The sequence below is a fragment of the Micropterus salmoides genome, unplaced genomic scaffold (genome assembly GCF_014851395.1).
Source record: "Micropterus salmoides isolate LMB-PRFRI ecotype aquatic unplaced genomic scaffold, ASM1485139v1 Ms_hic_scaffold_3338, whole genome shotgun sequence".
NCBI lineage: Eukaryota > Metazoa > Chordata > Actinopteri > Centrarchiformes > Centrarchidae > Micropterus > Micropterus salmoides.
In genome coordinates, this window is record NW_024042638.1 from 1 (window position 1) to 25000 (window position 25000).

The 25000-nt window shown below is 39.9% G+C and overlaps 3 protein-coding genes across 8 annotated transcripts; 2 read left to right on the forward strand and 1 right to left on the reverse strand.

Moving 5' to 3' along the window:
• Window positions 1-917: 917 nt before the first annotated feature.
• Window positions 918-12462, forward strand: LOC119884284 (neurabin-1-like; the record flags this gene model as incomplete). Of its 6 annotated transcripts, XM_038694741.1 has the most annotated exon segments (14): window positions 918-971; window positions 1313-1542; window positions 2998-3094; window positions 3725-3860; window positions 5381-5469; window positions 6277-6439; window positions 6637-6706; window positions 6939-6998; window positions 7227-7284; window positions 7436-7480; window positions 8793-8912; window positions 9377-9400; window positions 9711-9893; window positions 10151-12462. In XM_038694741.1, coding segments are annotated over 14 exon segments (1506 nt in total), but the record flags the coding sequence as incomplete, so codon positions are not given.
• A 506-nt stretch (window positions 12463-12968) lies between these two features.
• asb4 (ankyrin repeat and SOCS box containing 4) lies at window positions 12969-16769 on the forward strand. The gene is made up of 6 exons (XM_038694747.1): window positions 12969-13707; window positions 14306-14605; window positions 14704-14946; window positions 15064-15311; window positions 15454-15567; window positions 15744-16769. The coding sequence occupies exons 1-6, from the start codon at window positions 13395-13397 to the stop codon at window positions 15930-15932; spliced, it is 1407 nt and encodes a 468-aa protein (XP_038550675.1). The 5' UTR covers window positions 12969-13394; the 3' UTR covers window positions 15933-16769.
• Window positions 16770-21128: 4359 nt separating this feature from the next.
• LOC119884287 (pyruvate dehydrogenase (acetyl-transferring) kinase isozyme 2, mitochondrial-like) lies at window positions 21129-24894 on the reverse strand (the record flags this gene model as incomplete). The annotated part of the gene is given in 5 exon segments (XM_038694748.1): window positions 21129-22208; window positions 22457-22570; window positions 24189-24302; window positions 24621-24719; window positions 24818-24894. Coding segments are annotated over 5 exon segments (548 nt in total), but the record flags the coding sequence as incomplete, so codon positions are not given.
• Window positions 24895-25000: the final 106 nt, after the last annotated feature.

The following is a 25000-nucleotide window of genomic DNA, read 5'->3' on the forward strand; positions in this document are numbered from 1 at the left end:
GGAATGTATTTCTGCACAGAACGAGCACTGTGGATTTTGTCTCCCAACTCTACTTTAGAGGCAAATTAGGAGCTGATCTCGTGACAACCAGTACAGAACAGTGGGAATGACACCAGCAAGCAAAAACTGTTGTACCTAATGTACATTTGAGCTATTGTTTCAGAACAGACTTACAAAATGTAAAAAAAAAAAAAAAAAAAAGTGGACATTGTTAGTTGTTACACTTATTGTTACACTTCAAACTTTCACATAGCTCCCAAATGCCACTCCTTCCCCTTTTCTCTATTTCTGCCTCACTTACTAGAGCTCTCTCCCATTTCCACATCTCTTATGATCCAGTTCTCTCTCTCCATCTCCTCTTCTTTTTTATTTCTACCCTGTCATTATCCCTCCGTCTATGTGTCTGCCTCCAAATGACTGCCCATCTCATCTTCCATCCATAACTCCTGTCGCTCTCTCTCCATTACCAACTCCATTTTATCTATCCATCTAGCTTGTTACACTTCAGCAAATATCCAAGCCTTTCTGTCTTAAGATTTTATTAGTTTTTAACAGTTTTAGACATTGCATTGGGGGAAAAAAAGTGAAAATTTCTCCTCAACAGATTTTTTTTCTTGTTTGAGAAATTTCTGAATTTTTACATTTAATGCTAAAGGATTCATGTTTAATGACATTTTAAAAACTATCTAGCTATTTATTTATTTCTCTCTATCCATCCATCTCCTTCCTTGCCTCTCCTCCGAGAGAGTGTGTCAGTGCTGGAGTTGGGTTGCTGTCAGGGGAGGAAGGGGTCGGCTGCCTCCATCCGTCACACAGTATCGACAGCGGAGAGAGCCTGCGCAGCCATGCATTTGATTATCTGACCGCCCTCTCTTTTCTCTCCTGTCTTCTCTTTCCTCCGCCTCTGCTCCCAACAGCTCCAGATCAAACACACTGTGACCGAGGCCGAGATCCAGAAGCTCAAAAACAAGGTAAGAGATTAAAACTGTCAGGTCGCAGGCTGGTTGTGGGTGCAAATGACAGAAGTTGGTCGGAGTTCAAACTATTTGTAAATGGATGTGTGAGTAATGTCAGGACAAAAGTGGAGCAGGGGTTCATGTTTGATGGGAAAGCTTTAGGAATAGATAGACAGCCACTAATGCTTTGGTGTGTGGGACAAATTACATTATATAATCTGTTAAATATGAAAGCTTTTATTCTAAAATGCAATATCCTTTTTTATCCAACAACATTGTCTAGGATTCGTTACTCAGTAGAAGTATCATTTGCTATCCTGTTGTTGTAACTCAAGTTGGTTGTGTCCCTTTCAAAGTTGGCGTCAGTGGAGAGGGAGAAGCAGCGCTGGGAGAAGGAGAAGACCCAGCTGAAGGCTAGCATTGAGGAGAACAAGGAGAGGATGTTGAAGCTGGAGAGCTACTGGATTGAAGCGCAGACCCTCTGCCACACGGTCAACGAACACCTGAAGGAGGCCCAGGCACAGTACCAAGCTCTAGAGAAGAAGTACAACAAAGCCAAGAAACTCATCAAAGACTTCCAGCAGAAGTGAGTGAACCTGGGTTAAACTGGCCATCCTAATCTGGGATTGGAGAATATGAGGGAAGCATATATTCTGAATATGGAAGATGTAGCAAGACATTTCAAACTTTTCCCAGTTAGATGAGTAATTTAACCACAATTTTGACCCCCTTTAAGGTGCATTTATGTTGCTGGTGCAGCTTGAAAATTTATGATTATCTACTATGTAATGCAAACGTGAGGTGGGATTAGGACCCAAAGTTACTATAACTAATCCTGCATTCTCTAATTGAGGTATCTGATTTAATCAGGACCACAGAAAGTTCCCTGACTTTACCTTGAACACTACTAGAATCATTCAGTAAAAGTCATTAGGATGTACTACTATTTGAAAAACAATATAAAGCCATTGTCTGAAGACATTTTATGCAATTATAGCATATTTCAAATTATTCTGATAGCATACATTTTTGTTTGTAGAAAAATTAGATAATCCAGTGAGAATTTGTGCGGTGTATGTGATGTTTTTAGCCTCTTAACCTCAGTGTTAAGTACTGCAGACAGGACAGTGCTAAAGCGTCTTAACACAAGGTCCACTCACAAGCTTTTTCTAGCAGATGGAGTTTGCTCCTGTCATGTCTCATGAAGTTAGTAAACTTTGGACAGTGATAACCGATATAGCATATATGTTTTTGGATCCGAGGCAGCTTGACCTGACCTGATGGCTGATGCTTTAGTCAAAAAAACTTCTTCTTAACCAACTCTTGTCTTCTTGACTTGGTGAGTGAGGCACTTGGCATTGGATCAGTCCTGCCAATAAACTTACATTTTAATAAATCATTTTAGATAAATTGCTTCATTATTCCTTTCACAGCCTCACTTGCTTCAATGAGCAGAAAAGAGAATATCTACTGCATTTCCATCTGTGAGGCAGAGCGGCTCTTTTTATAGCCAGAGTCTTATCCCATTTCAGCAGTGAAAGCTGAGTTTCCATTCGTATTCAGCGCAGTGTCTTTTCAGTGCGTTGATCTTTTTGGTCAGTCCCATTGCAACCACTCCAGCTCAGCTGTAGTCTGACTGCCTCTAATTGGCTCTGGCCCTGCAGGCCAAATGGAAGCTAACTGATGAATCAAACCCTCCATGCTGATCTGAAGTAGAGGACTGAGCTGCAGAGGAGATACAGCGAGCTCACAGACCAAGGGCAAAGCAGGCACGGGGAAACGGCTGTATTTAGTATTCTTAGGGATGCAAATTTATGTGTGTTATTTGTGTATGTGTGTGTGTTCACTATGAGCAGCAGGGTCAGTGTGAAATGAGTCACACTGACATCCTGAAACAGCCTCGGCTCCCTTATCGCCACAGCTGAGCAAGAGGCGGGCACCGTCACACATGGCCACGCAGACATTGAACATGTCTTGTTGTCCTGCATTAACACACACCTACTCAGCACATTACGATCTCCCCTCACTCTCGTCTCTCCAGAGAGGTGGAGTTTATCCAGAAGGAGGATGCGGAGAGGAGGCGGCTGGAGGAGGCTGAGAAAGCCCACCTGGCTGAGATCCAGGGACTGCAAGTCAGGGTAAACCAGATCTTTTGAAGTTTACTGTGTCATATCTCTCACCTCTTATCTCTCCCTGTATACCTCTCTGTGTTTTATTTCTAAGTGAATAAGTGAAAGTGAAGTGCTCATGAGCTCTGCAGTTCTTCTCTGTGCTTAATGGTCAAGATTGTTGGGTTTTGCACATTTTATATATTTATGCAGTACTTTTTAATCAAAATCAACATGATCAGTGTGTCTTGTAACAGCACTCACTAATGTTTTCCCTCAAAATAGCGCCTGGCATATCTGTGCCACTTCTGCCACATAGAGAAAGGTTTTCTCCTCCTTGGACACTTTTACTCCGTGTTCAGGAGCCTGTGGTTGTTTCTATTGTCACACTCTGTATTGATTTTCTGCTTTCCTAGCCTTTAAAACATGACCGCTGTGTTGTTTTCTGCTGGTCTCTGGCCAACCTCTTCAGTCGAATAGGCAGTCAACCCGACTGTCCCCTACTATTATTCTGCACACTCAGTACCCATTTCAAAAGTAGTAGTAGTAGACATTTCAAAATCATAATGTAGGTAATTTAGTTCAGTGCTTTAAAGCAGCTGTTTTGACAGGTAAATGCCTACTGCTGATTAACATTGATCGGTTCCTCTCCCTCCACAGATTGCAACTTTAGAGTCGGAGCTAATGCAGCTGATGAAGCAGAACGGCATCCAGGTCAACAACAACAACAGCAACAGTGCTGAGAGGCTCAGCGTTCCGCAGCACAGCCCTAAAAGGGCTGCAGCACAAGCCATAGGTCTGTTTTTGAGAGGAAATATTCACTTTCTCGCCGATAGTTAGATGAAAAAATCAATACCACTCTCTCATGTCTGTCTGGTAAATGTGAAGCATAAAGCTGGCCTCGCTCTGTCCAGAGGTAACAAAATCACCTACAAAGCTAAGCATTACATAAAATAAAGTTTAAAAAACAAGTTGTAGTTTAATAGTGGATTATGTGCACAAGGTCACTGCACCCAGCCAAAAAAAATCAGTTTTTGTCCTGGCAAACACAACTAAGCATTGATTCTTACCAATTAAAGAAACAACATCATGTTAATTAGCTCTGGAGATGCCGTTGGGGGTATTTTTTCTAACATATCGATGGAGCCAGGCAACCCCTTTTCCCAGTCTTGTGCTGACAGACATGAGAGTAGTAGTGATTTTTACATTTAACTCTAATCATCGATCTTATCACCTAATAAGTGTATTTTCTCAAAATGTCAAAGTATTCTTAATGAATGCAGTGACAGCACAAATAGGAGATTAAGCGATAATATGAACATCAACTCTGCATCTACTCCTATTAATGTGTGATATATGTCTTCTGTGAACTTTATAAGTTTCCCTGTTGCATTTCTTATTTAAATAAAGTGTCAAATAAGTACCTAAGATGACCCATGATGCAATGCATGTTGCTTCCCCTCGTAGTTTATTGACTCTTCTTGCCTCTAGAAAATGCAATTCATACGCAGAGTGAGGCCTGGATTTCTCTCAAACACACACATACACACACACACACACACACACACACACACACACTCACACACTCACACACACACACACACACGCACACATCCTCCTCTTCTCCGCTGCCTTCACCTTCACACACACTTTCCGTCTGACTTTAGCTCAGGATCACCGCAAACAAAAGCAAAGCACGTAATCCCTTTTGAGCACATCTGTCTAGCTTTGTTCTCCTCGAGTCTTTTTAAGCTCCGCTGGCTTCATTTCGGTGGCTGCATCTGTCGGAACAGAGAGTGCACAGAGAAGTGCCATATCTGATGATGTACAGTGCAGACGGGATAACAGAGTGATTGGCTCTGCACTGATCTGAATGACGCAGCCTATTATGCAATATTAAAGGGGGGTGGGGGGCACGTGGGAGGAGAAGACAGAATCTGTTTGATCTTTCAAATTTAAATAATTTCTGTTTTTGTCTCATATGACAGCGTCTCCCTGTGTACTCAGGGAATGAGCAGAAAATGATAATTGCCTGCCTAAATGATAGTGTTAGGGGAAGACTTGATATTTTCACTTGAGTTGATGTTTTGTAATAGACTTTTTTTAAAGGGGGTGTAAACACTGGGCCAGATTAAGTGCATCTTAATAACTGAAACAAAAGAAAATGTACATTTGTTAATTAGAAGCATTGCCCATGAATTATGTGCTTTACAGAGTATATTTTTGTTACCTTTAAAACTAAATCACACTTTGTTTTCTCTCGTGTGTGTGTGTGTGTGTGTGTGTGTGTGTGTGTGTGTGTGTGTGTGACCCTAGACCTGAGGGACAGCTCTCCCCACTCACCAAGTAAAAAGAAAAGCTACAGAGGAGTCGCCCGAGAAAGCTTCAGCTCCACAGAGGGAGAGGTTTGTATTAAAACACACACACACCTGCACATTTTTGTTGTTTTCAGTGACAGATGGATTTCTTATTTCACAAACATCTGTTAAAATATCGACCAGATGTGATGTGGAAAAATGTGATATTTAATAAAACAAGCTCCACTATTCTCATTAGACCACTCTCACATTTAATATGTCTTTAATTTCACCACAGGATGTTTGATTAGTGTATGTATGTGTGTGTCTATCAGCCTGTTTGTGTGTCTTTAACCCCTGTCCATTTCACTCTGTTCCTTTAATGGATTAATTGCTATGTGTTGCTCTGCGGCACTAATTGAGTCTGTCACAACTTATTGTCTCACCCAGTGTGATAATAACAGCCACAGTCCTTTTCTGGATGAAAGACTTTTGTCTGGCTAATGCTGTCACTTTACTCAGCTAGAGTTCAGCTAGTTCAGATTGAATAAACAACTCGAGAAGTGGATCAGAATTGGCAGGAACACAGAAAGCAGGCAGTGGGAGGCTTCCCGGGGAAAAGAGGGCGAGGAATTAGAAATGGTGAAAGTATGTCAAGTGACTTCTTTCAGATTAGTCCTCAGTACTGGCTGTTCAGATCACTTCCTTTGAATGTGCTCTATGCTTCATTTTTTCTGCCACCACTTCTGAGCCTGTGCTTTCAGCTCTTTCAGCAAATTTCCATTCATTTTCTTTCCATCACAATTCTCTCTCTCTCTCACTGGCTCTTCCTACCCATCCTCACATTTCATTCTACTTTCTCCTCATTTTGCTTTATCTTTCCTTCTCTTTTTGGCCCTTTACTTCTGCCTTCAGGTCTTGGAGGGGCATGGCAGTCCAACCCACAGTCGTTCTGGTTCGATCCGTAGCGCGGCTTCCTGTGATGGAGGAGCTGCAGTCCTCAGGGGCCTTGGCAGTGCAGAAAGCTCCCCCAGACGAACACTGCCCTCACCGTCATTAGCAGGAGCCCTCCAGGACGGTCAGTACACCGGTCTGCACCCTCACTACATCCCATAATGAAGGATAAATAGTCCCCAATAAATTTCTAGCTGTATCTACTGATAGAAATTTCCTGCAATAGTCCAATTCCAAAATGTCTCTGATTATCATATTCCTGTTTTTGCCATCTAAGCTCGTCACTTGAAGTAGGAGTAACCTCAGTGTTTGTGATCACAGGTTCTGAGCCTCCTGCACTGTCGAGCCCCTCTCACAGTCTGGAGGAACACAGACATGTTCTGGACCCTGGGTAAGACCTCAAATAGTGGAATGACATATTTTAGTTTTCAATTGTACACATACCAACTAACAATGCATTGCAGAAAATGATATGTATTCATTTGTCAGGATTTTGTGATTTGATGGGGAATGTAACAATTATTTTAAAGGATGTGTTTGGTCAGAGTGGTACCAGTGATGGGTGACATGTTTACATTAAGTGTGCAAACTACATTTTCTCACTCTGCGTTGTTTCCATTCAGGTCCTCCCTCAGGAAAACTAAAGTGAAGGACAAAGATCCCAGAGCTTCACCTGGAAACAGGTAAATAATAACTGCATAAGAGTTCTAGTGTTGTTTTCCTGCAGCTTCTCTGGCGTTAACTGATGAATAATAAATAGTGAGACACTGTCCAGCTGAACATCTGGATTTTTTTGCCTTAAATCAGTCCTGCTGTTGGAATTGTTTATGGAGGTGTGGTACAGTAATTATCATTACTGATCTCTATGTTATTCCTCTCTTCCTCCATTTCTCTCTCTTTCTCTCTGTCAGCTCCATAGAGCCGTCAACAGAGGACAGTCCAGAAAAACTCAAGGCCAAGTTACATGAGGTTTGGCAACTGTACATTGGGCAGAAATAATGATTCACTTTACAGATATTTTACAGTGAGGACATTAAGTGACACTTTTTTGTTCGTTTAATGACAAGTTTTCCTGTTATGCCATTTGCCTTTGATGTATTATGTTATTTCTTTTGAACAGACCTCCCTTACGTGGCCCCACTTCTTCTCATATTCATATTACTTGGTATTGTATTCTTTTGTGTTTTGTTCAGTGGCTCAATCCATTGTATTGAAAATGAGTTGGTGCTCTAAGAAGTGAACGGGAAGTGATTGTACTACAATGATAGAAATGCATAATTGCATTGTTAATTGCAAGAAAATCAATTAGTAGGCCTACATAATTCTAAATATCTCTTATAATCTCAACTATGCCTTCAGCAACACGGCAATTTTAGTTATCGTATGATCTGCAGTAGTACTAAATTCCAATTTTGTGGGTAAATCTGTTCTCAAGTAAAAATCAGTTGGTTTCATAATGCATCTTGAATCAGTTAAGATTTAAATTGTTAACATGGGCATTTGTTGCAGTGGATGCAAACTGTTTCTAATCCTGTTTTAAAATCAGCTGTGGTTGCCACTGGACAGAGGAGGAGATTATATTTGATTCTGCACCAGTCTAGTTCTTTTCTCTCTCCAAGGACATGCTCTCAGCTTAAGACGAGTGCACATCAGAAGATAAATCAATGCAGAATTTATACGCATTAATAGTCATGTGGAGCTTTTAAGTAAGGATTCATCCCAGACAGCTGAAAGTCTGAACATGTAAGATTTCTCTCGCTTTTACCTCAGACTTTACTGAGACAAACAAACTAAACTCTGTCAAGCTACAGTATATAGCTCAATGTAAGACCAAGCACTACACTTTTAACACAAAATCTTATATAAAAGGGGAACTTTCTCTCTGAAAAACTATTTGTTTGGGAGTTAAAACAAGAGGTTTTCACTTTCATCTGAGGAAGACCAACAGCGATATTTTTCTACAGATCAAGTGCTGCAAGTACTTTTCCCTTCCCGATAGTCTGTATTTCTCAGCAGCAGCTCGTCTCTGGATGTTTGAGCACAGATCTTGGATCTTAATACTGTAATTCCATAAATGTCCACGCTCTCACACACTCACAAGGACATAGAGAGAGGGAGAGACAGATTTAGAGTTGGATAGCATCCAGCTACATCATTTCTAACCACTAATCACATTCACACTTTGTGCTATAAAGGAACGTCTTAGAATTGAGGGATGTGCACAACCTGCCTTCTTGCAGTCTGTCAAACTGCTTAAATATATTAGTCTAATGTACTTTTTATTGACTGTCAAAGAAGCACATCAATCATGCTCAGAGGAAAAGTCTTCATTTTCTTGATCCATTCACTCCTCATCCAGTCTCTCTCTTTAGGAAATAGAAATAGAGAAGCACTCCATCTAATCAACTAAATTCCGCCTCAGAGAGAGAGCGTTGGCTCTCACCACCAGTCTTATAAGTGTGCTGTTGATTTCTCAGGGACCCACTTTGAATGATGATCTGAGTGCCAGCAGCAGCAGCTCAGTGGAGATCAGCGGCCTGCTGAGTGAAGCCAAGATGTCGGGACGCTCACACGCCCTCGTGCTCTCTTCAGACGAGGTACACATACAACAATTTTTTTCTTTTTTAATTGAAGTCCACAATTGGCCAAGGTGATGATAGTTTGCTAGATGAAAGACAGCATTAATAACAAATACAATACATTACAGCTTACAAAATAAAAAATGAAATACCTTGTCAGATGTGGCAAAAATGCTCTAAACAGGACATCCAACAACATTTAAATGGAAACAACAACTGAAACTCCCACAATGCATCTTTTTATTCTTTTTCATTTCTGTCAGTGGCCCCATTTATTATCTTCATGGCAAAAATATGATCCCTACAGAGAGCAGCTTCTCTCATATTCTCCTGGCAGAAAACAACAAGCTAAAAATTAATTCACCAGTTTGGGCTCATTGTATTCAAATGCTGGTCTGTGCTGTAGTAGTGGAAGCCATATTGTTTTTTTCTCTGTTAACAACCCAGCCATCTTCTGTTGTGTTCCCTGCTGCCACGTTCAGAGTCTGGATATGATAGACGATGAGGTGAGACTGAGGCTGCAAGCCTCCAGAGGCTTGTGTTTCACTGCATGCATATGTCTCTAAAAGCAATTTGTCTGTGTCTCATTCCCACACATAGTTTATGGTGAAAAATGATTTTTCTCCACATGTCCCACAGAGTACTATGTGTTGCTGCAGAACTTAGTGGGAAATGTGTCAATAAGCATTATTCAGCATTTTGTGGAAGGTACACTTTAGTGCACGGTTGAATTCTGTTTGTTGGTAAGTTTTGCGTCTCATCTGCTTATTTCTCTCTGTCCACGTCTGTCTCTCTCCCCCCGTTATATATGTTCAGATCCTGGACGAGGGACAGTTTCTGAAGCAGCATCAGTGGCAGAACCGCAGCATACCAGAGTGGACCTCCCAGCAAGTGGCCCGCTGGCTCATGGGCCTCAACTTGGAGCACCATATCCCAGAATTCACTGCCCAAAACATAGATGGAGAACAACTGCTTCAGCTGGAGAGCGCTGAGCTCAAGGTAAATTAAAACTTCAGGTTTTTCATACATGCATGCTCACATACATACATCCTAGAGACAGCAATTTTATTAGCAAGTTGATTTTTCAATTGTAAAATGTCCCACCTAATGACATATCTTGGTCACAAGTATTTAAAAAACGTAAAGGATGATATAAATGTTTGTTTATGTTAAATGTTTATTTAAAATAAACTAATATCAGCAGATATATTGTTCAAACTCAAATAGTAAGGCTTGTATTCATTCATTTGTTTCAGGCCCTTGGAGTTGCTTCTTCCCAGGACCGTGCCCTGATCAAGAAAAAGATCAAAGACCTTAAAGTTCTGATGGAGAAGGCCAAGAGGAACCGAGAGAAAGTGGAGAAACAGCGTGAGAAGCTACGGAAGAGAGAGCTGGAGCAGCAGAAAGAGGCGCGCAAAGAAAGCGCGGCATAGTGAGTGAATTGTTAGATCACCTCCCGCTTTACTGTAGCACCACACCAAGTAGCATCTTGCGGAACAGAAATTCAGTGAGCCCTGAGGGACGCCTACTGGGTAGTTCAATAGTTGTCAGTGGTGGAGCTACACAACCAACTGTTGGAGATTGCTGATTGACTTTTTCACCAAGCAGATTAAACCAAAATGAGCAGATGGGTAATAGGATGCTGACCCATTAATTTGCCTCATTTTACACCCATCCCGTGTTTTTAGCCAATTAAGAATTTATTCAGTTGTATTTATTTTGCTGTTTATAGCTGTAAATTGGGTTTATTTATTCATATCCGGAATAAGTCTGTGAAAAGTCAACCTCATCCTCATCCCGTATCATCTTCAGAGCCGTCTGTGTTACCATCACAGGACATTTACAGGACATGACGACCATGTACATGTACAGTGATAAATACAGATACAAATATGTCTGATGTGCCATTTTGATAGAATTATGTGTAACCTGTTCACAGACATAAATCGCGTTATTTCTTTGACGAAGCACATACAGGTCAGGCCTGTGTGGTGGACTAAATGAGGCAGTACTCATATCCCACCACTGGGTGTCACCATGCTGCTTACTTTCACTACTGAAGAAGTAAACACTGGAACTGAAGTGGGAACCGACTTTCATTGGGAGAAACAAACTCTCTCAGTACTTGCAAGAACACTGGAAGTGCAAACACTGTAAATGTAACCTTACTGGCTTGTCCAATGCTCCTTACAGTATACATGTACCATGTACCATACTAAGCAGTTGACAAAGTATGAATGAAGACAAGGACATACTGTATTCGCTGGACTAGTTCTAATGGGGACTTCAGGTACAATGTAATCATGAAATTTGTAACTTACCAAACCCATACCACAAAAACAAAAAAGTTAAAATGACACTTCCTGCTTATATGCATAATGTTGCTTTGACTTCGCTTGTAACCTGCTTTTGACCTCTTTTTTTATATTCTCTCTCAATAACAAAGTAATACCCCGCTGCTGCCTTTAGAAATTCTATAGTAGTAGAATTTTTCTGAACTCTGCCCGCTTCTGTGTGAGTGTCAAAACACATACAGTAGACATTTCTAATTTTGTTTTGTTTTTTCATAACAATTACAGGTCAAAGTTCACCGTGCAAATTACTTTGGAATATCCTGAATAATGTGTAGGAATGCTGCCATATACATAAGGACAGAGTCCAGAAATTGTCTTATTAAAGATTATTGTACCTGATACTACTGATGTTACACTGGAATTTGCATCTGATAGATGCAATATAGTTAAGATTTTCTTATGAAGCTTCAGTAAGACACATTTTGATTTACTTGTTAGATTAAAAAAAAAACATTTTGAAATTATTTTGACACATGCATTTTATGCAATTCTTGTTTTAGGATTATGAAGCTCACTGAGAGACATGTTCCCTGTGTTACTTCTTTATCATTCCCAAGAATCATTCCGTAGGTTTACATTAAATATAGACACCAGTGTCACCGTCAGAGATATAGGCAGCTGTGGTTACGATTTCCTTTCGTCTTAAGGGCCCTGCCTGGTGCACTGTTAACAGGTTGAGAACAAGAATAATAATAATGGGGGTTACAGATACCTCCATGCAGTGCCACAGTAATACAGGTGTCACTGATCTGATAATGCTATTATTTATTTATTTCTGTATTTAATGAAGCAACTGACCACTGTTTATGATAACTTATACAAAAATAAGAGTATTATTAACACTTAATAATGATTTATCCAGAATTGTATGATTACTTCCTATTGCCAAAACATAATTAAAACTGTTCATTAAAAATTATTTAGATTCAAATGGTTGTTATCAAATGAAGGATTCAAAGCTTGGAAATGCAAAGCGAGAAGACAACACAGTAATGCTCTCCCATCGTGCTTGCGGTTTTCCTCTAATTCAACCGTAGTGCTGCTCCAGTGCTACTCCAATGAATCATGATGTGTTCTTATGACATATTTTGTAACACCTGAACCTTTCTGTGAATACCGCCCTCCTCTGTCAAGTCGGTCAGCTGACTGCACTCTTTTGACTCTTTTGTATGTATAGTAAAACACTGAGAGCAATACGCTGTAAGAATCCTAAAGAAGCCTTGTTTTCTATCGTGTCAGTGTGTGTGCACAGTTTGTCTGAGGGCTGAGGAGACTAAAAGGGCAGACCTGCAGCCCAAGTATGATTCTGGATCTTTTCTATGTGCTTGACTGAGACTGCCTGGCATGATGAAACCAGCGTATGGATGAGACCCTGGTGCTCCTGGCAGGCGAAAACACAAACGTCTGAGTCATGTCTGGAAGGGTTTGTCTTTCGTGCAAGGAGCAAAAGATAATCACAACAAACTGCTAGCCATGCTTTCACTCTTTTAAAAAAAAGCTGTGCTTATTCTTCTCCTCATCCTCCTCTTTTTGTCATTACCTTGCTCTCTTTTTCGCATTCTGAAAAGTTTGAAAGGGCAGCTACCTGTCACACTGAATAAAATGTGCAGTCACTGTCCATAGTTTGCTTTTGTTTCTTCTTTTTTAATTTGCCTGACTTCCTCCACTGTACATAATTTGTTCATTTACTAGCTTGAGATATAAATCTGTATCCCATGCAGCCAAACACTGCAAAATGTATGTTCCTTTTTCATCCTTCTTAGTCTAAAATTCCCCATGCTAAACCTGATAGTTACAAATTAAATAAATATGCAATATGATCCAGTCATAATAAAACAGAAGAATAGAAGAGATTAAGCAGCTTTCTCTCCTAAACCTTTGCCATCCCTATGCCTGTTATTTTTACCATGTGACCATCCGCTGCATGATGCCATTCTCTCAGTGGACATATGAGCTCTCCAGTCCCTCCCTCTCTACTTTCTATTTATATTCAGCCTAATTTCACTCCAGGGCTATTATTGTTCCCACTGACGACTCTCCCCTGTCACTTGTTGCCCTTCTTCTACTTCATTTCCGTCGTCAGTTCCTTTCCTCACACGCCTCCCATATCTGATGGCTGGGCTAATGGAGGCCTTCCAATGTGGGTATGGTTGACAACTTCATTACCACTATTTGTGCGTTTATTTCCAATCTCCTGCATGCTGTGTGGAGAACGTTAGTGTCCAAGCCAGCTGGTTTGGCATTGCCATACGAGGAGCGAGGCCCGTCTTTTAGGGAGTTCATGGAGGAGTTGAACCCCAGACAATTGGCTGTCAAACAGCTGAAGCAGCAGTTCCTAGAGGCCTTGCAGGCAAACAATGCCCAGCAGGTCCTGCAGATTCTGCACAGCGGGAAACTGGATATTGACACTGTGCTGGAGGTGGAGGACCCCAGCATGGTCCTAGCATCATACAAACAAGGTGAGGAGGAAGTAGGATGCGATTGATCCACATTTCACAAGCAGCAGTCAAATGAATGATGATAAACTGTATGTTTGCAGAGTTATCATGTGACTCCCAAGTCTGAGTATCCAGAGTGAAGACAAGATTACAAAGCAGTGATAGGTGATAATTTCTGTAGTTTCTCCACTAAGTGGTGCTAAATCCCCATGGATTGTAAAGCAAGTAACACTGTCAGGCTACTGGGGAATAAACATACTGCAGTATAAGAATGAAACCATAATGACATGTAAATTTACTGTGAAATAATGTAAGCACCTTTGACCTTGACTTTTAAAGGCCCTAAAAACTAACCTAAAAAACCCAAACAGTTAATATTTATTGACAGTACATCTCAAATTTATATATTAAGTTGAGGTGACATCACTTTCTTTTCTAACTGGGCCCCACCCATTTCAAACCAGTAAAAAAAAGCACTAAAGGAAACATCACAAACAGAAATCTGTCATGTTAAATAACCATAACTGTTGTGTTCTTGTTGGACCCCACACTCATTGGGATCCTTAAGAAAAAAAGTCCTACAGGGCTCTTTTGGTTATCTTTTGTTGGTTTGCTACAGGTTATTGGCTCCCAGGCTACAAACTGGAAAAGTCCTGGGCGATGGGTATTCATGTATGTGTGATGTACAATGCTCTGGAAACCGCGCTGGTGCTCCTTCAGGAAGGTGCAGCCATCAACCGCATGCCCAACGGGAAGACGCCGCTGCATGTGGCCTGCGAGGTCTCCAACAGCGACTGTGTTGCCTTGCTTTTGGCTCACGGGGCAAAGGTCAACAGCCTATCGCTGAGCGGTCACACACCACTGCACTACTGCATCACCAGGGAGTCTGTGGACTGTGCCAAGCAACTCATCCTCAAAGGTCAGGAGGCTAGGATGCATGGATAGATAGATATATTGGTAGATGGATGAAAGTGCAATCCAAAACAACAAAATAAGCATTGCTTTCTCCCCGTAAAGGAGCAAACGTCAATCTGCCCAGCCACAACAACAGTGAGGACACACTTTTACACACAGCAGCCAGATTCGGTGTCCCAGAGCTGGTGGCTCTCTACTTGGCCCATGGAGCGTCTGTGAATGCAGTCAACTCTCTCCAGGAGACTCCCCTGATGACTGCAGCCTTCTGGGGGTTTGACACCAAAGAACAAATCTACAGCCAAGATCACCATATTGTCTGTCGCCTTCTCCTGGACCACAAGGCAGGTGAGTTTTTGGACCATTTTGTATAAGACTTTCACTTTGTTTGTACTTATATTGTCATTGTTGTGCACCATGGCGGCTTTGATTTTTGTTGTCTACGACATTTCCCTTCTGTTCCAGACCCGAACCTCCAAGAAGAGGACCATAAAACTGCTCTTCACAAGGCAGCCTGGAGCTGTGATCATGTCCTGATGCAGATGCTGCTGGAGGCCGGGGCTGATACACAAGCCATGGACATCAATGGCTGTACCCCCATCCACTATCTCCTCAAAGTGACTGATGTCAGGCCTATGGCCATCCCTGAGCTCTGCTATCAGCTGCTGCTCAACTATAATGCAGCACGGATCTACCCGCCCCAGTTTCACAAGGTACAGAGGTGGACTGATGTTGTAAGATGATATTTTACCAATTAACTACAGCATCTATGACAAATTATATGTTGACATTGCAAAAGATCCTTGCTAGATTCTTGTGCTGTATGTCATTGTTGTGTTGTGTTGTTCTGTGCAGGTGTTGCAGTCCTGCCATGACTACCCCAGAGCAATAGAAATCATGGTCAACTCTTATGAACGTTTAAAGCCCACAAATAAGTGGAGGGCTGCCATTCCTGATGACTGCTACAAGGTAGTAAAAGGATCTATTGTAGTATGAAGTGTGTTCAGTGTAGAATGAAGTTGTAAAGAGTGTCATTACTAAAATACAGTACATGTGAATGGTAAAAAAAAAAAAAAAGACATTCTCAAACTTCACTTTGTCTCATATTTCAAGTCATACTACAGTGTTTGTTTTTCTTTCCTTAGCGACATAAAGTCTTCTACGACTCTTTGTTTGCGGTTTGCACCAACACTCCTCGCAGCCTGCTCCACCTGACCAGATGTGCCATCAGAGCCAATCTGCGTGGGTTCTGCCACAGAGGCGTAGCACAGCTGCCTCTGCCATCTCCACTGAAGAAATATCTATTACTGGAACCTGAGGGGATACTGTACTGATGAAGAGGCATGTGACGATACTCTAATATGTAGCCTGACGATTTAATAGATAATAATATAAACATTCACTACCTGTCTGCAGACCGATGCTATTTGGAGCTTTCACAAACAGGTGTGATTTTTAAATTTTTGCTATGCACACCATTCCCAGAGGCTTCTGTCTGGAACATAAGGAAATCCCTCAGAAGAAGCTTCATGCAGGCTGTCTTTGCTGGAGTGGAACCCTAATCACATGATTGCTATAAAACTGATTTACTAAGGTGGTTTGAGGCTTGGCATAATAGGGGAGGCCATCCAACTAATTGCAAATTATGAATCAGTTGACTGTTCAATCATAAATATTGGATTGAGGGACAGGTAAGAAAGTGGCAATTTACTGATGAAAATTGCTGTACTAATTCTAATAATAATTTATGATTTTGATTTGAGTTTTGTCTGCTGGGTCGCATGATACCACCATCCCATCCCCACAACCTCACTTTCTGTATTTCTTGTATTAATTTACTTTTATTATGAATTTTTTTGCAGTTATTTTTCACCCAGCACCATTTGAACGATGAGGCAGCACCATAATAGGGAGACAGAGGATCCAAATCTACCTGGCAACCTGCCTTAATGGGCCCTCTCAGGCTCATGCTCTTGTGATGCTCCACTAGTGATACTCCACTATTTGCAGAACAAACACTTGACAAAGCCCTCCACAAGAGGTGCTTGTTTTTCCAGTGGACTGCATTTGAAACCATGTACATGGACCATATTTGTTAGCTAGAAATACATACTAAACAACACAGCCCAAGAAAGCAAAACTACTATTTGAAGTATTTTCTCTCTACTCAAAAACAGTGATATTAACTTAAAATCCTTGCCAAGGTTTTGCATGTTTTATAAAAATGTCAACATCAGAAGTTATATTTGAACTGCTTTCCAGCCTGACTTCTACTTTCAAAGATTCTTTCACCAGTAAATTCACTGTAGATTCTTACCTAAAGGAAGACCACATTTGCATTTCAGTTAATTTTAAGTGTTATGTCTAATTTAACATGGGGAGATAATGCCAATGTTCTAGAGAGAGAGGCGCTGCTGAGCTATTAAGGGGTCTTTGTTGAAGAGGAGAAATAGGGGGAAATGAAAAGAGCAGTACCAGGTAACATTAAGATCTGAATTACGATGAGATCTTTATCTTAAAGCTTATCAGTATATTCGGATACACAGATAATGAATTTTAGTGTTACCAAAATTGTATGACTAAGATACATTTTTGCAGCTAACATATTGAAAGTGTGAAAAATGTCTTTGATTGTGTTTCATTTTAAAAACTTCCAGTTTCCACATTCTTCCCAGTACATGGGGGTCTGCGTTGTTCCAAATACAAGGTTTGTTTTTTACAAAGGAATTAAATGCCAATTAGATGAGTGACCTCACCTTCTTTCAACAGTTGTTTGCAACTGTGTTTAATGTGGCTGTTATCATTATGAACTTTATGGCAGTCCATAGGTCATACACATAAAACAGGTGTGTCTACGTGGTGACATTTTAATTCCATAATCAAATAATTATGTATTGTATACAATACATTAAGATTTTTCTAGTATAAATATTTTTGCCACTTTTAAATGCACACATTAAACAAAAACATTTGAAACAAACTCTCGCTGCAGCTTTCAGTCCTACTGTCATATCAGTTTGAAAGCAAACATGTCCTCAGTCTAGTAAGTAAACATACAATGTCAATAGTAAGGTTATCTCTCTTTGCTACCTACAATAGGTGTTTCTGTGGTTGTAGCTTTCAAGAATGTATTTAACAATCAACTCTCAGTTAAGCTCTGCAACAGAGTGCACTACTACCAAGCTCAGACAGCAAAACCTACACCTTAACATAAAACAACACAAGGGTAAGCTATGGTATTAATGTAGTAATATTTACTCTGATTTTACATTAGCACAAGCGTAAATTAAGTACATTATTGTGTCTTCAAACAATATTTGTTTTCCATTTTAATAAAAAGCCAATAACAAAAGCGAAGAGATCCAAATGAAATCTCTGTTTTAACTTACCATGTTTACCAGACATCTTCTGTAGAGGGAACATTGTCTGAATGACTGAAGGGTCAGACCGGACTCCCTGAGCTCTTAAAATAAACCAGTACAAGTCTGAGAGCAATTAGTGCTTCAGTTGTCCTGAAGTGTCTTTAATTGAACTACTGTATGTGATTAATGATGGAAATACTGTCCTTTGTTTTCCTCGTAGTTATTTGATGACCTGGTAATACTTGAAAATGGCAATTTACACACACAGCACCATGTTTAAAGCTTCAGCAAGGTGTTTGGAAATAGCTATTCAGTACGTCCAAAATTGAGTCAATTACTGAGTTACGAGGAATATATAAAACTAAAGAAGCTATAACTAAAGAATATATATTCTTTAGTTTAACAAAGTTACGGACCTTGAAGTGTTGAAATAGATGAGATTTTAAGTAAAATTTTACAAACAGTTCACTGAAGCTATGGAATGTGTTTCACATTTAACTATGCATGACCACTGTAGTTGTTATGACATGGCAGTGATCTTATTTTTTACTTTTTATTCTCTTATCTGTGAGAATGAGCTTGCATAACACTGTATTTGTATTGCTGCCATGCCAACAATGCCTCAGTGAGCTGGGGGGAAAAAATTGAGAATGACAAACAGAAAAGTAACACAACTAGAACAGAGCGCGACATGTGGGCACACTAATGAAAGGGGCAAAACAGAGCAGGACAGCCTGTTCTCAGCCCCTATTGGCAGCTGGCCACGAAAAGCCACTGTGTCTGCAACAGTGACAGACAGAGCAACGTTTCCTGAAAAGGGCTGTGGAGAGAGAGGAGGGAGTCACAGGGACAATAAGGGTAGCAACAACTTCCAGTGGCACATACTTAACACACTAGCAAAAGTGATAACTTTTGTGATAACAGGAAACCCTTTCATGTTGCATAAATTAATTTGTCCCAAAATACCAGCTAACAACAAGTAACTACAAATGCTCCAAGACAAACACACAGAAGCACAGGGTTGAGTTCAAAATATACCGTGAGCTGCAAAAGGCACAAATGACGTATTGAGAAGTGTCATGCTTTTTATTTTCTGCATTCACTGGTCCTTTTAGTGGTGAACCACAACTTCAGTACAGTAATACTTGGCCTTTGAGGGTAATGTTTACATAGCATAAAATGCGAACATGTCAGAGACACGTTCGAGGCAATTCTAAACACTTCAAACTTGACAAAGACTGAATTGAGAAATGTATGAAAGTATGATGGGTATCAAATGAGGACATGGGAAACGTGAATTTGTTAGATACAGATGCGAGAAGAAATCTACTAAATCAATACAGCTTACTTATAGCATTGTCTGAGCATATGACTATGAGGTTCCTATGTGTCTGCTACATTTACCTCAGTGTGTGTATCATCCCAACATGTTACACTGATCTGAGCATGATGGCTTACAGTGTTTCACATAACAGAAAGCTGAAGTACCGTTTTTCTGCAGTGCAACATTTAACATTTTCACACAGGCCTTCACACCCTCTAAAGCAAGTCAAATTAAATATACAGCACGTGCATCATCACACAACACTTGGGGAAATTACCAAATGACCTTCAACATGCAGAGATACACCATGTAGTTATAGACGGTTCATCTTAAAAAAAAAAACACTAAAAACATTTTTGTAAAAAGTTTAAAAAGTGTGTATTTTTAGCTCCTACTGTAATTAACTTCAGTTTCAACAGGGGAAAATTTTTGTGACGCTTGAGGTTAACTTGGCAGTTATTACAATCAAAATACAGTTATTAACAATTCAGTCATACATATTAACTTGCAATACTATGTTTTAACAATTCCACTTTTGCTCTGCTCTTACACTGTCTCAATATTCACCGTGATCCAGCTTTGAACGTAATCTCAGCTCGCATGTATTGAAGGCTCAGGCACAAGGTAGCACCAACAAGCAGAATCCTCTATTAAAAGCATAAAATGCTCTTTACATCCCATATTGAAGATGCTAAAACATTACAAATGGAACAATGGATTTTACATTGCAAAAATAATTTTGTTTAACACCACTCCTAACCATTCCATTTTTCTTATAGTGTCTCTGAAATGCTGCAGTTGTATGACAACTGCAATAAAATGCAGAAGTCGTATGAAGCATGCTGCATATGAAGGACTGAAGTGCTTTCATGAACAAACGTGGATGAGGCCGACTTTGCTCCCTTTTCGTTTATGCTGGAGTCATTGAATATGTTCCCATTCTGTTTAACTGACATGTTCCCACTGTAGCTGGCTTTAGCTGGGTTTTTCATATAACCTAATGCAAAGACCCAGTAAAATAATTAATCACAGAGCACATGTCTTTTTGAAAGAAAAGAAATGGATATGAACACAAATAGCTAGCACGCTTGTTTCACAGTGTAACCTTGTTATTATAACTAAATAACTGATCAGTGAGTGTAATGAGAGAGGCAAAAGGAGATTAATACTTGACTTTTCATTACTGATATCACAGGGCTTAAAGCAAGAAATTTTTCTGTGCCTTAAATGTGTTCGGGGTTTGCGACTGTGTTAAACTGATGGGGACATTGGGGCTCAGATTAGGGGTGTGGCATACACTTAGTTCATGAAACAAGAGGAAACACGATACTGGGTTCAAAAGAACAAGACAAGAAGATATTTGTACACTATTTTGAGCAAAAGTTCAATGTGGAAATGACGAGAGGGTCTGGGGGTCCTCCCCCAGAAAATTTTGAGCATTAAACACTTCATTTCCTGCATACTGGTAACATTTCCCGCCACCACATATAATCAGTGCTCTAAGTGGAAAATATAGGTGCTGGTAGGGCTGGGTAATACCACCGAAACTGTTATCCCGATAAAACATTTAATTTCATTCAAATATAATATATAAATGTCAAATCATTATTTCTTTCAAGTTTAAAGCCAGATTTTAGCTCATGAGTGAAAGTTCAAGAAACCCGATGGTTATTTGTGGTTTTAAACTATTTTTTTTTGTCAGAACAAACACTTGATGCCAAACAGTGGATCACTTAACAAATCTGAGGTAAAACATTCAAAACAATTATCATTAAGTAAATTAAAATGATTAAGTAATCTTTTTTCAGTCCCTTTTCCTCAACAAAATAAATATCTTAATAGAAAGATTAAGTGCTGATTTGTTCGTGTTTCAAATAACTTAAATAAAACATTTATTAAATATTTGTTATATTGTTACTGAGGAAACTTTTTGCGATAATTATCATTATTGTTTTATTGCCCAGCCCTACTGATAATTCCCATTCACACTGGGGAGTGTGTATCGTCCGGTACTAGGGATAAATTGTCTCATTAAAATATCAGATAACAGTATACTATAAAGCTTACCACTAGTGTAATGTTAATTCCAGTTGGACAGCAGTTTCATTTCTGTGGGGTTTTATTTATTAAATCCTTGTGTAAGAAAAATGATCTACAAAAATGATCTAATTAGTTAATGCTAAGCACTAACTCGTCAATAATCATTCATGCAGAACGAGTTCAACATTTTAAAAGTTTGCTGTAGCGCATCAAAGGAACCCAAGCATCTACCTGCTCTGTCTCCGCCGACAGAGATTAGAAGATAGTATACACCGACACACACACACATTCGACACTTGACGGGACAGTTATTTAAATTACAAGACATGTTTATATGTCGAATTTGTCGAATAAGAAAACACCCCACGGCAGAATTCCGGCACAGATCTGGAGAACTTTAAGCCCTGATATCAGTCTATAATCATCATACTGTATAATGAAATTAAATGTGGGGAGCATTTTCTGTGTTAAATTGCCTGGAGGCTGGCAGTAAAAGTTCAGCTGCATTTTTCTGATTCTTGACACAACCAATGAGCCTTTTTTCCCCATCTAGGTTTCTCTCTTGTGTGAGAAAGGAATCCACATTACACAAGTCCAGGTCCAACAACACGCTGAGAGCATTCGGTGCCATCTCCCACACTTACAGTACAAGCTTATAAATTTCTCCCAACACGGGCCCTCTTTTTCTTAATTCTATTAGTGAAACTATTTTGTCCTCCACCTCCTCCCTCAGTCCTCAATCACCGAGTCCTCTCATACTTGCCCAGTTTCTTTGGATCCTTGCTGGGCATGCACCAGTCATCAGCCTCAGTGGTCGCCTGGTAATGCCGTAAGGCTGACTTGTTGAAAACAGGAAGTCTCTCTATTGACTCTGAGGACAAGGCCTGTGATACAAAAGGAGAAACTTATAAGTCTGGGGTCAGATCCAGGTTGTTTCTCACTGGGCTTTCCTACAAAGCTTCATCTGTGCAAGATTAAAACTCTACACTACTTAAGTAGAGACTGCAAATGTCTGCCACCACTCAGTCCAGTATGTGTAGTGGAAAGGATATTTATATGTGAACGTTACACCAACGTGGCCATTTTTTTTACATAGTCAAATCATAGTGTTTGGAGGTAGCGCTGTTCTCACCTTCAGGTATATGACAGCTGAGGTGCCATAGCCCTCCATAGAGTAGAGCTGCAGGTCTCCCTGGAAGTACTTGGCATACAGACGGGAGATGGGCAGGCCATAGCCAAAACCAGCCTGAAGGAAGGAGGGAGGAAAGGAAGTATACGATTGCAGTATCAATAAAGATTAGCATATATGGACCAGTTGCTAAAACATTACAAGATTAAAAACACAGAGTGGATAACAACTGAAGCTCCAATACAGGCATTCATCGGGGACAACAAACTCAGGCACCAATCGAAAAATGTATCCAACCGATGGCTTAAGAATAACTTGACGCACAGCAATAAGCTGCTAAGGTGGATAGGATATGATACAGACATTTCTCCTAATATAAGACATATGGCCCACATATGTTTTGGGAAATATTGGAAAATAAGAAGTGTAAACGTTTTGAAGAAATTAAAGAACAGTTTAGCTTGGGAAATCAAGATTTTTATAGATGCAAGTGAGGCATTATTTAGAGCATCATATAAAAAAGGAAAATTTTGACGTGGAGGTAAACATTATAAAACTCTTTATCTCCGCATACCAATCTAAACTAAACAGGAAATTAATTTCAAAGATATATTCAGGGATAGAAACTTTAAAAGGAGAAGATATACACACTACATAAAACAAAAATGTGAAATTGAAGCAAACATAAAATTCACAGATGAGGAATTGGAAGATTTTACTCAACAAATATGGAGAGTGACATCCTCCTTAACTTGGAGGGAACATGGATGTAAAAACTGAATGAGATACTTTAGAACTCCAGCTCAGACAAAATATCGGGATACAAGCTGTTGGCGGGGATGTGGGGAAAAGAGTGCAAATCATGTTCATATTTTTTGGATTTGTCCTTCGTTTGTGAAATATTGGATGGAACTTAAACAATGTATGGACAAGATGTTACGGATAAATCTCCCTTTCACCTTTGACACATTCTATTTGGGAAGACTTGATATGCAAGGTAAAAAGAATCTGAATTGTAAAATGTTTCAAATCATGTTACTAGCAGGAAAAAAGGGAATTACTAGGAAGTGGCTAAAGGTGGAAGCGCCAAGAAAGGAAAATTGGGTTGATGTGATGCATGATATATACATTATGGAAAAACTGACTTCCACCTGTAGATTTGAAATGGATAAATTTGAGAGGTTGTGGAATGGATTCTTGAAATTTATTCGGCCAATAAGATCAGACTTTATGTGAAACATTATACCTGGGACACTCTTGCTCTTTTTTTATGTGGGGGGGGGGGGTTCATTTCGTTTTGTGGAAAAAGAGGATGATGTAAGACAAGATAAAAAATTATGTTTTATATGACCAAATGTGTATTTATGTCTTGCAACATCAATAAAAAATAAATAATAAATAAATAAAAAAACACAGAGTGGATACTGTAGACGGTTTGCTCTGTAAAAAGGTCTTCAGTTTTTCTTATGTGCCTGTACGCTTGAATCCAAGGAAATGTTGCTAACTATATGTTCCTCTTTGTAATAAGCTCATTTGCAACAATGTTCAGTTGTGCGAGTTGCTATTTAGCACAGGGAGGATTACATTTTAGTTGATTTTTAATCCCAGTTTAAAGCAGCACCACAATAGTTTACTGAAGTGCAATCTCATGTTTAGAATGCAAAAGCAAGCTTGTAGTCTAGCAGCATAGTGTGTACTGACTGAGACACTCATCAAGCAACAGGCTTAGTCTCACCAGTGGCGCATTGCGAGAGTTGTCTGCATGGACTGGACTGGGAGCTGTGGAGTACATGTAGCTGAAGAGACGCTCAATCTTCCTCAGAGGGACTCCACCTCCTCTGTCAGACATCTAAAAATAGAGAGAGAGGTATGCTAGATTTACAAGGGTCCTCGCATTGTTCTGCCAGCAGGCTCATATCCATTGAATTCATAAGCTCTTCATCATTTGCCATTTGAATGGAATCTAAACAATGCCATATTTTCCCAATCAAGTCATACAGGTTAGTTTAATTTATAGTAAATACCAAGGTAACAAGGTCCACATGGACACACATACTGTATACATAGTATAGTTAAATGGCACAACAGTTCTTTTTCCCGGATTCCCTGTGCACTGCCTTAAGTATAAAGGTTGTGGTCTATCTTAACTTTCAGTATCGTCAACTACCTTGATAGTGAGGTCCTCACTCCCCAGTGAAACTCTCACTTTGATCGGGGGCAACGTGGGGCTCGTCTCATGGGTCTCTACTGTAGCTCTCATGGCGTTCTGACAAACAACATGCACAGTGGACTACAGAATGAGCAAGCAAACACATGGCGAAGAATAATTTACTTCTTCTTTTACAGGTTTGTTGGGCGCAGTACCTTGAAAAGCTCAAACAGCATATGGTAGAGATGGGATGGCACATAGACAATGTGGAGGGGCTGGTCAGGGTTTTTGGCTGTGAAACATCAGATAATATATTGATCACATGGAGGGAAGAAAAAAGACACTTTTGACATCACTATTGTAAAACCCTGACTGAAAAGTACACCAGTAAGTTGTGA